Source organism: Cebus imitator, unplaced genomic scaffold (genome assembly GCF_001604975.1).
Source record: "Cebus imitator isolate Cc_AM_T3 unplaced genomic scaffold, Cebus_imitator-1.0 Scaffold26, whole genome shotgun sequence".
Lineage (NCBI taxonomy): Eukaryota > Metazoa > Chordata > Mammalia > Primates > Cebidae > Cebus > Cebus imitator.
In genome coordinates, this window is record NW_016107341.1 from 9,725,301 (window position 1) to 9,736,642 (window position 11,342).

General features: G+C 43.3%; 1 protein-coding gene across 1 annotated transcript in view; it reads left to right on the forward strand.

The window, feature by feature from the left end:
* The first annotated feature begins 1,776 nt into the window (after positions 1-1,776).
* The window catches only part of LOC108300306 (gamma-secretase activating protein), a 106,285-nt gene continuing 96,719 nt past the window's right edge, over positions 1,777-11,342 (forward strand). The window contains exon 1 of the mRNA XM_017523065.2: positions 1,777-1,975. Coding sequence (XP_017378554.1) covers positions 1,867-1,975 — 109 coding nt within the window. The 5' untranslated portion in view covers positions 1,777-1,866. The remainder of the gene's footprint in view (positions 1,976-11,342) is intronic.

Consider the following 11,342-nt stretch of genomic DNA (forward strand, 5'->3'; position numbering starts at 1 on the left):
GCAAAAATAAAAACAATGGAAACTTACTGAATTTTAAAAATTGGCAAACAATGTTTCTATATGACAAAGGCAACAAGCTTATTTGATATGAAATATTAGTTTCAGTAGCTCCTCGGGTGCTCCAGTGGCCTTCCTTTTATTCACTGACAGTATTAGCAGCTTCATTAAGCATTTATCCTAAATCTGCATGCACTTCCCAGGTGGAAGGACTTTTGTCTGTATGTGGTGGTGAGCAATGGAGTTCTATCTGAAGTTATCCACTACATCAGTTGGGAGAAACATGTCTCTAGAGGGAAAAAAAAATCAAGACTTTCTTTTACATTTAGTTGGAGTAGTTTTCAAACTTGGTAAGCCTAAAAATCACCTGAGGCATGGGGTAAAATGCATATTCCTGGGTCTTGCCCAGGTCTAGACTAGAGACCGAGGGTCTGGATTGTAAAAAGTGCCCCAGATGATGCCAATACAAGTAGTTTTCAGACCTTAACTTCGAGAAACGTGAAAAAGCATTCTTTATTACTGTATTCACTCATTCTTCAGTAATTGTCAAGCACCTTCCAGAGTGCTCTGTTAGCCCCTGGTGGGAGGCAAAGGACAGAGGGTTTGTGTGGAGACTCAAGATTCAGTTTTCGTGTCTCAAGGCAGTAGTATCAAATGAGGTGCCCTAGCAACGTTACCCTAGAAGTTTAGGGTTGGAGGGGTCCCTGTGGGCTGCAGTTGGGAGGAGAAGGCTCTGTGGAGCTAGGCTAGAAGGACCTGGAGGTTCTTCTAGAAGGAAGGAGGCTGGAGTCGAGTTGCTTAAGCCAAGTCATCCTAGACTTGAACTTCTAAATGAAAAGGAGTGAAGGCTCTGGTAAAGAGGAGACACATTATTTCGGGGCAGTGAGCTGTTACTCTAGGTCTTCTGCATAGAGAGAGGAGGAAGCTCGGTTTGGGGGAGAGTAATAACCTGGCGTTGATGTTCAGGATGAAGTGGATCTGGCAGCTGCAAAGGCATGGCGACCAGTGTTACCAGCGGTGTGCACTTAAACGAAGAGAACGCTGAGGAGTGGCGAGATTATGAAAATACGGAACTCATTTGTAGGGAGAAGGAAGGAGGTGAGAAGTCACCCAAGATGACAGGTGCCCCTGGAAGATGAGAGCACTTTTTAAAGACATCTCCGCAGAGGGAATCCTAGGTAATTCAGCTTCCTGGAACCAGTGCAGGGAATTAAAAGGCAAAGAGGAAGCTGTTTAACGAAGCGGATTAACCCTTTTTAATGTTTCTCTTTCAATGGAATCACCGTCTTCACACGCTCCCAGCTGCAACTCATTACTTTAACAGTAAAAGCACCACCACCTCAACGCTGGGGCGAATAGGCCCAAGACTCGGCCTACTTCTGTGGTGACCCCGAACCTCTCCAGGAGGCCCAGCTCTGTCAAGGAAAGTTGGTTTCCACACTTTGCTGCACAGTGGAGTCACTTGGGGAATAAATAGGCCTGCCCTTCAGGTCTGGAAGCCACTGAGCTAGCCGCCTCGCCGGGGCCCTGAAGCGCCCGCGTCCCTGCGCGCTCAGTCCTCAGCCCCGAGGGTGCTCGCGGAGGCCTCCCGCCCTGGCGGCCTGGTCCTGGCGTCCCGCCCTCCCCGTCCCACCCCTACCCACTGTGCCTGGCTCGGGCGCAGGTACCAGCTGAGGGCTGAGGGCCGCGGGCCGGGAGGAGGCGGTGCCGGGGCTTCTCAGGTCAGGGCGCCGCAGAACCGAAAGCAGCGGGGGGCGGGGGAGAGGAAGGAGAGGGCGGGCGCGGGGACGCGAGGGCGAGGCGGCCACGCGGGCCCGGGAATGCCCGCAGCGCGGGGCCTCAGAGCCACCCGGTGGCTGCGTCCGGGAGATGGCTCTCAGCCTGGTCGCCGACTTCGAGCTCGGGAAGGACGTGCTCCCGTGGCTGCGGGCGCAGAGGGCGGTGTCCGAGGCCCGCGGGGCCGGAAGCGGCGGTGCAGGTGCCCGAGGCGCGCTTTGGGGCGGGGTGGGGGCGGGGAGTGGGAGTCCCTCATACCCCCGGGGTCTCTGACCAGGCAGGGAGCAGCCTGGGGCCCCGCCGCCCTGGGAAGGCTGGTGTGAGGGCGCCGCTCGCCTTCTCAAAGGGCTGTTTTGACTTTGCCACCCTCACCCAGCCGCGGGGGAAGCCTGAGACGCCTGGCTTGCTGCCGGCCCGCGGGAATTCGCCCTTGGTAGAAAGGCCGGGACGCTGTTGGTTCCCTCAGCATCACCTCATGGCGAGGGTAGAAGGTCGTGCTCTTGTCAGCGGTCGCCTCCCGCCTCCTGGAGCGTTCATCGGCAGTGCGGGGCTCTGCCAAGACGCGCGGGGGTGGGGTGGACTACTGGAAGATTCTCGTTTTGAGAAAGAATCTGTAGCCATCAAGCAAATCACCTATACCTATCAGTGAAGCAGTTTGTCCCCACATGTGCGAGACGTGTTTCTGCAAACCATGTCCGTGGCTCAGGGGACACGGAGCCCGGCGGTGAGGTGCGACAGGGCAGGGGCCGCCTGCAGGCTGCGCGCGGCGGAGCGAGAGCCCCCAGCCGCCCAGGGCTCCGCACCTGTGCAGGCTGCGGCTGCGCGCTTGTTGCTCGGCTCCTAGCCCGGCCGACTCGGGGAGAATGGGAATCCTCTGCCCGCAGCGGTGGCTTTCTGATGATTCGGTGAGAGAACGAAAGTGACTTTTTAGCCTTCCCAGCACTGATCTATTTTAAAGAAGGGAACTTTGTGATTTCTCACTAAGTTTTTCAAGTTTTCTGTAAATGTTGGCGCCTCAGAGCTTAAATGCAGCTTCAAAGCAATGATGCCTGTGGGTCTCACCTTGTGCGTAGAGCGCTGCCCATTTCAGTGAGTTTCCCCTCTTTTCCCCTTTCGTTTTCCTTTAACTGTAGACTTTGGAGGACGTTTATCCGAAGTGGGTATTAAATTACCTGCATCTACAACTCCTTTCCCCTAAATGCTGGTGAAAGTTTTCTTGATGTAAGTTATATATCAAGTTGCTATCTTGTATCTTCACATTCTCCTGTGACTATAGCGGAATTTTTGAGGTTTCCTTGGCTTGGAATGTTAATCATTAGTTTCAAAAAGGAGTTGTATGTTTGTGTAGCATATGCATTGAGTTTGCATTAGTGTCATGATTAGTAAGGCTTTTACTTTTTTTCGAGGTGGGGGATGGTGGTCAAGGAAGAATTTTATACAGCAATTAGCTGGGCGCGGTGGCACATGCCTGTCTGTAATCCTAGCTACTCGGGAGGCTGTGGCAGGAGAATCGCTTGAACCTGGGAGGTGGAGGCTGCAGTGAGCCCAGATTGCGCCACTCCCCTCCAGCCTGGGGAACAGAGTGAGACTCTTTAACAACAACAACAACAAAAAGTCGCTCAAATGTCTGAAAAGTTTTTAGAGGCTTAACTTTTTGAAACAGCTCTGTCTTGTACCACAAAGTACTCCTTTTTCTGAACTCCCACTTTATTTTGCTAAATGGCAGGTGTCTGCAAATGAGAAGTTAGATGAAGTGTGAAATGCCACAGTCTTATGTTTCAGTAATGTGTGTTGCGCTTGCAAAGCTGTCTGTGACCCACTTGGACCTGGTTTCCTTGTATCTTTCGCTCATCTCTGAAGAAATATAAATTTGTGTATTGACAAAATATAATTTTGTTCCACTAAATAACAGGTAGCCCTGGGTCCTCAGGAGGTAAACTTTCTGGAAATACTAACTTTTCTGATGCTGGCAGTATTTTGCTCTTTCAGAGAAAATATCTTGGCAAGATATTAGCCCTGTTATACTAAGAGAATTATTACCTCTGATTATCACCAGTGGGTGGTAGCTCAAAAATACCCCCACACAAATTAATTCCTGTTCTACTGTAATTTATAGCAGTGGCAGGGAAATCTGGAATTCTGTCTCATTTCTAGCACAGCAGTTACACACATTTGTGCAATTGATTATCCTTTCAAAGTTCTAGCTTTTCAAATGTAAATTATGAATAATTATATCATTGTAATGCCGCCTCTATGCATACTTGCTTTCTAAATTTGAAGCCTTAACATTTTTACATCAACAAATACAATTGAAGTTTTCTTAGAGGTGCTAAGTAACTCTCATGAAATATGTATGACACATTCTTGGCGAAACAGAGCTGGGCTAAGTCAGCTGTGGAAATTCTGTGCCTACAATATAACATTTTGGTTAAAAGGGGTCAAGGAGGAAGGAGAACAGATTTGGCTACTGCATTTGCTTCTGGTTCTGGGGTTGAACAAATGGTTTCTCCTGAAATAAAAGACGATACTTGTTAAAAATCAGAACAACTACATAAAAGAATATTTTAACCTGTAGCTGTAAATAATAAAGCACAACCACATACCCACTCTCCAGCTTAGAAATAGAGCAATGTCAAGACTCTTGAAGGCTCTTATGTGCCCTTTTCAGATTCTATTTTTCTCTCATCCTCACCTCCTAGGTTAGCAACCATTTACATTTTTATATTAACACTACTGTGACTTTATTTGTAGTTTTAACCCGTATATATATCTCCCTAGGCAAAGTATTTTGCTTGGCTGTGAACTTTAAGTAAATGAAAGCATGCTGTATGTATTTTTTATTCTTTTTTTTCTCAATATTGTGAGATTTATCCATGTTGACTGGCCAGCTACAGGTCATTAATTTTCACTTCTGTAAAGTGTGCCATCATGTGAATTCAACAAGATGGTGGACGTGGAGATGCACTGCTTAGATTATTCTTTCAAAGAAGAGCTTGTCCCAGGTGCTGTAGTATACTCGGGAGGCAGTCTTCAGCTGTCAGCCCCTTCAGGGATTGCCTGGCAGAGGGCTACCCTACCCTACTTCACTTCCTTTTGGGTGTGGCCCACATGGGATGGAGGGGCTTTAAAGGCCTGGCCATTTTGACTTAACATGGGACAACTCCATTTCAGTTCTGAAGCTTCCTCTGTAGGGGACCTAAGGTCACCCAAGGATATTTGGCCTGCATTGCAGCTGGACTTCTCACCCTACCAGGGCTTACTTCCTTTTCCTTCCTCTTTTTTTTGGGGAGTGTGCAGGGAGTCTCACTCTATTGCCCAGGCTGAAGTGCAGTGGCGCAATCTTGGCCCACTGCAACCTCTGCCTCCCAGGTTCAAGTGATTCTTCTGCCTCAGCCTCCTGAGTAGCTGGGACTATAGGCGTATGCCACCACACCCAGGTAATTTTTTATTTTTGGTAGAGGGAGAGTTTCACCATGTTGGCCAGGCTGATCTCGAACTCTTGACCTCAGGTGGTCCACCGATCTCGGCCTCCCAAAGTGCTGGGATTACAGGTGTGAGCCACAGAACCCTGCCCTTTTTCCTTCCTTTTAGAGGTATTAATCCCACTTTCCTGAGCACTCCCTGATGAACATACTGGGTACTAAACTCTGTCTCAGAATGCTTCCTAAGGAACCCAACTTATTTTTCCAGTGGGTGACTTTTGGGGGGTTCCTGGGGTTTACTATATGGTCAATACTCTAACTACCTGGTGCACACAGGCATAGGTTTCTCTAGAATGTATGTCTAAAAGTGGAGTTGCTGAGTCATAGGCTGTGCACATCTTCATCTTTCCTGGACAATGCCAAATTGTTTTCCAAAGTGTTGTTCTTATAAACACCCCTATTTGTGGTGTGGAAACATTTCTGATACTCTCTATCCTCACAAGTCTTTGACAGTTCAAGATATTAAATTTTTTTGTCAAACTGGTAGGACTAATTATTTCATTGTGCTCTGATGTTGAGCATCTCTGTATGTTTACTGACCATTTGAATTTCCCTGTCTGTGAAATGTCTATTCATCCTTTTGTCCACTTTCCTATTTTTTTAATTAATTTTTTTTTAGGGGTTATGTTTTTGGGATCCTAGTTCTTTATCATGTGTTGCAAATATTTTTCTCTCAATCTGTGACTTTTGTTTCGCTTTGTGATGGTGCCTTTGATAAACAGGAGTTCTTAATTTTAATGTAGTCTAAATTACAGGTTTTTCTTTATAGTTTGTGCCCTTTTAGATATCTTAAAGAAATCCTCCCTATTTTGAAGTCATGAAGACATTTTTAATATTTACTTTTAGAAGCTTTGGGTTTCTTTTTCACATTTTTATTTTAATCCACCTAGAATTTATTTTTATTTATTTATTTATTTATTTTTTGAGATGGAGTTTCACTCATGTTACCCAGGCTGGAGTGCAATGGCGCGATCTCGGCTCACCGCAACCTCCGTCTCCTGGGTTCAGGCAATTCTCCTGCCTCAGCCTCCTGAGTAGCTGGGATTACAGGCATGCACCACCATGCCCAGCTAATGTTTTTGTATTTTTAGTAGAGACGGGGTTTCACCATGTTGACCAGGATGGTCTCGATCTCTTGACCTCGTGATCCACCTGCATCGGCCTCCCAAAGTGTTGGGATTACAGGCTTGAGCCACCGCGCCCAGCTGAATTTATTTTTATGTGATATGTAGGAGTCCAAATTTTTTGAAAAAATTAATAGCTAGTTGTTTCAATATTATTAACCAAATAATATTGGTTATTTTAGTTGTTTTAGTTCCTACAACAAAGCTAGTTCTGCCATATCAAGCTTCTTTATGTAGGTCTCCTTTTCTGAGTTCCTTTTGTTCTATTATCTCACCTTGACGTGACAATAATATCTTAATAACAATACTTTATGGTAAGTATTGATAACTGGTAGGTAAGTCCCCTTACTTAGTATTCTTCATGAGTGTCTTAGCTATTGTATGCCCTTTGCTTTTTCATATATATTTTTCAATCTGCCTGTCAGATTTCGCCAAAAAGTTGATTTGGATTTCCTATAGTTGCATTGCCTCTATAGATCAGCTTGGGGAGAATAGGTATCTTTACAATACTAGATCTTCCCAACTATGAACAAGATATAGCTTGTTATTTATTTAGATCCTTTTTAATGACTCTCAATAAGTCTTAGAATTTTCTCCATGAAGGTTCTGCACATGTTTTGCTTGATGTCATCCTAGGCTATTTTTTAATGATCTCATAACTAGCACACTTAAAAACATGACATATTCTAACTATTGATGGAATATAGCACTGTAACAGTTTTTTTTTCCCCCCTCTTGAGATGGAGTCTTGCTCTGTTGCCCAGGCTGAAGTGCAATGGTGCAATCTCGGCTCACTGTGACCTCCGCCTCCTAGGTTCAAACAATTGTCCTGCCTCAGCCCACTGAATAGCTGGGATTACAGGCACATGCCACAATGCCTGGCTAATTTTTTGTTTGTTTTTTTTTAGCAGAAACAGGGTTTCACCATGTTGGCCAGGCTGGTCTCAAACTCCTGACCTCATGATCCACCCACCTCGGGCTCCCAAAGTGTTGGGATTACAGATGTGAGCCACTGCACGCAGCCCATAATAGATCTTATATGTTGATTTTTGTATCCAGTGCTTAATCCCTTGTTGGGATTGATCACATCTTCAAGAAAATAAGATCTGCAATATGTAAGTTTTCTAACATTTAAATGTCAATATTTAAGACTGAAAAGGATGAAGATTTTCTTGTCTGCTTTTATTAGTCTTGGATTTGTGACACACCAGATTGACTTGTCTTTCATATGTTGTAATCTTTGCCAGGGAAGTGGTATATTTTACCAAATGACTGATTCAAGCGTAATGCCTTTTTTTGTTGTTGCCTCCTATGTATTCCTGGATTGATTCGGGGGCCAGAGGGTCACCTTAGTCACTTTGTTTTCACTGTTTTTTTTTCTTTAAACTATTTTCTTGCCACTATCTTTTTTAACTTTTCTTTCTGCTAATTCTTAGTCTTCTTTTCTAATTCTCATCTCTCTCTTGCTTCTTATTTTACTCAGAATATGAAATATGAATCACATCATGTTTACTTCATAGGTTTAGGAATTGTAACTGGTCATCTTAAGCCTGAGGATTTATATGAATTATTTGTAGAATAGTCATATTATAGGTATAATCATATTTGATCACCTCTTGATGTATGTATTAGGAACCAGTTCAAATTTTTGTATAAGGCTGCATGACATTTTTCTCCTTAAGTATGGTCATTAGAAAGACAAATACTTTGATTTTTTTGTCTCATAGCAGTTTGGGATAAAATGAAAACATTTGACAAACCTCTTCCTGTAAAGTGAAATCACTTTTGTTTGGCAAAGAATAGATTGAGATGAATGAGAATATCTGGCCAACCACCTTTTGTTTTATAACAGCTATGACTTGCCAATACATTTAATATCTAGGTACTCTCTTTTGTAGGTTTACCTATGCAAGTATCTTATCTATCAAAATGCTACATTTTTCTTTTCAGGAGCACTGAGTGCACTAAACTGCAAAATTAAACATTTCCTCATTTGAAATTGCTAAACTTCTTCCTCTGGACTTTCCAGTGATAAACTACTGGGAGAAGAGTCAGAATGAATAAGCAAAGAGGTTACTGAATACTTCTTTTATAAAGGTTTGTTAAGACATGGGCAACTAGTCCAGGGAGGAAGAGCCAATGGCCTAATAGTGTGTGGTGAGACATTGGCTCCTGGATTTCCAACATTACCAAATTTGTGTGTTTCAAATGTTCTTGAAGTGTGAACCATGTACTTAACTGCAGTGTTATTCAGCCCTGCAGTTATTACATAATGTTCCCATGAAAGCATTATTTTTATTTCTTTCAACTCTGTCTACCATGGTTACCTTATAAGATAGTCCAAGTTATGCCCTGTAATGAATATTGCTTAATATGTAATGTAAATTTGTAGTTCAGTGGTTCTCAACCCTGGCTGCACATTAGAGTCACCCGGGGAACCTAAAACACATACATACACACCAGAGAGTGGGCTCCACACCAGCTCAGTAAAATCAGAGTATCTTGGGTATGGCTTGGAGCATTGGCGTTGTTTTAAAAAGCTCCCCTATGGATTCTAAGACAGCCAGAGTTGAGAACCACTATTTTAATGGAATAAACATGTATCCTTTTTTGCAATGTGCATTTGTTGGAGAATTTTTTTTTCCTTCATATTATAGTAATCTGAAAATAGATACGGTTTTGCAAGCAAATTGGATTTAGCAAGATTTCTTGTAAAGGAGTTTCTTATCTTAGCCGAAACCTTTCTTCTCTTTTTTTTTTTTTTTGACACGAAGTCTTGCTCTGTCACCGAGGCTGGAATGCAGTGACGCTATCTCAGCTCACTGCAACCTCCACCTCCCCAGTTCAAGCAATTCTCCTGCCTCAGCCTCCTAAGTAGCTGGGATTACAGGCGTGCACCACCATGCCTGGATAATTTTTTGTATTTTTAGTAGAGACAGGGTTTCACCATGATGACCAAACTAGTCTGAAACTCCTGACCTCATGATCTACCTGCCTCGGCCTCCCAAAGTGCTGGGATTACAGGCGTGAGCCATTGTGCCCAGCCAGCCAAAACCTTTTAAATGTACTTTTGCAGCAGTCTCTCCAAGGATACTTATAATCTTGAAAGAAAAAAATACTTCTCAAAATATTGACACATTGCATTCCAGAAGTTGTGAGTCATGTACAGGATGAAAAACTCACTGAAATTATCTTTAGATGTCTACAATATCTACCTTTCAAAGGGCTTTTCAGTAATTACCCATTTTGCCATTGTAAGCTTCATACAGGACACTCAGCCCATTGTTCTGTTTACCTTTTTCTAGGTTTGAGATTAGTTTATGCCACTTTTTCACTGCAAATTGGTCAGGTATCATTATTTCATTGAAAAGTATAGTAAGCCTGGAATACCTTATACAATGCAGATGAGATAGAAATGAGAACTCTCTAAATTGTGAAGTGCTACTTAGCTATAAGCTTATAATTATTATTATGAGACAGGGTCTTGCTGTGTTGCCCATGTTGGTCTCGAACTCCTGAGCTCAAGCCATCCTCCTACCTCAGCCTCCCGAATTGCTGGGATTACAGGCAAGAGCTATAATGCTTGGCTCATAAACTGATTAAATCCTAGTCTCCTAAGAGGCCAAATTATTATCCTTATTATCCTTCAATGTGAAGTGAGTCTGACAGCTCCATATACATGTCTGTCTATTGACAAACATGTATACCCATGTATAGAAAACACTTTGCCCTGTCCCTTTGTCCTGCCCGTGGGAGATCTGGAAGCTGTTTCTTGTGAGGGGTGGGGAAGAGAGATCTCAGGATGATGTCTAAGTTCTCAGTGAAACCTGCTCTTCTTCTCTTTGAATGTTTCCCACCTCCAGCTCCAGTGCAGGTGTCTAGCTCAACAATTACCCTTATTTCTTTTACCTTGTCTTTTACTTTTTTATTAGGAATACAAATGGAAATTTGTTGAGTTTTAGCTATTTTGCATATGTTTTGCCTGAATATTAGAATTTGTCATAATCAATGTAATTAACACAAACTATTTCTGTATGGGAAAACATGAGTCAAATTTAAGCAATTTATCTTTTTGATTTTTTGAGACAGAGTCTTGCTCTGAAACGCAATGCCTCAATCTCTGCTCACTGCATCCTCCACCTCCTGGGCCCAAGTGATTCTCCTGTCTCAGCCTCCTGAGTAGCTGGGATTATGGGTCCATACCATCATGCCCAGCTACTGAACTTGAACTCCTGGCCTTAAGTGATCTGCCTGTCTCAGCCTTCCAAAGTGCTGGGATTACAGGCATGAGCCATTGTACCATAATTTTGGATAACTTTTGAGGAAATTAGGAAAATACACACTTCTGCTCAATTAGTAATTATTACAATGCTGTATCTACCAATGTTCAAATCCTTTAACTGTAGAATTAGGAGAAATACCCTAAAATTTTAGAAGGAAGATGGTCAGTTACCTTACAAGTTAAATGTTTTGTGTAAAGCGTCTATATGTTCTTCAGCAAAATATGGCTTTCATACAGATAAGCACACAAATTATAAGTTCCCAGCTCCATTAATTTTCACAAAGTGGAACACACTAAAGCAACTAGGACTCAGAACAGGAAGGAAAACATTAATAAAACCTTTGAAGTCCTTCATGCTCCTTTCTAGCAGTCACTTATGTAACACTGTAGATTAGTTGAAAACTTGTATGTGAATTGAAACATACAATTTGCACCTTTTTTTGGTGGTGAGGGATGTTCTTTTGCTCAGTTTTTTTCTTTCTTTCTTTTTCTTTTTCTGAGGCAGAGTCTTACTCTGTCACCCAGGTTGTAGTGCATTGGTGCCATCTCGGCTCACTGCAGCCTTTACCTCCCAGGTTCAAGCAGTTCCGTGCATCAGCCACCTGAGTAGCTGGGATTACAGGCACCTGCCACCACACCTGGCTAATTTTTGTAGTTTTAGTAGAGATGGGGTTTCAACAT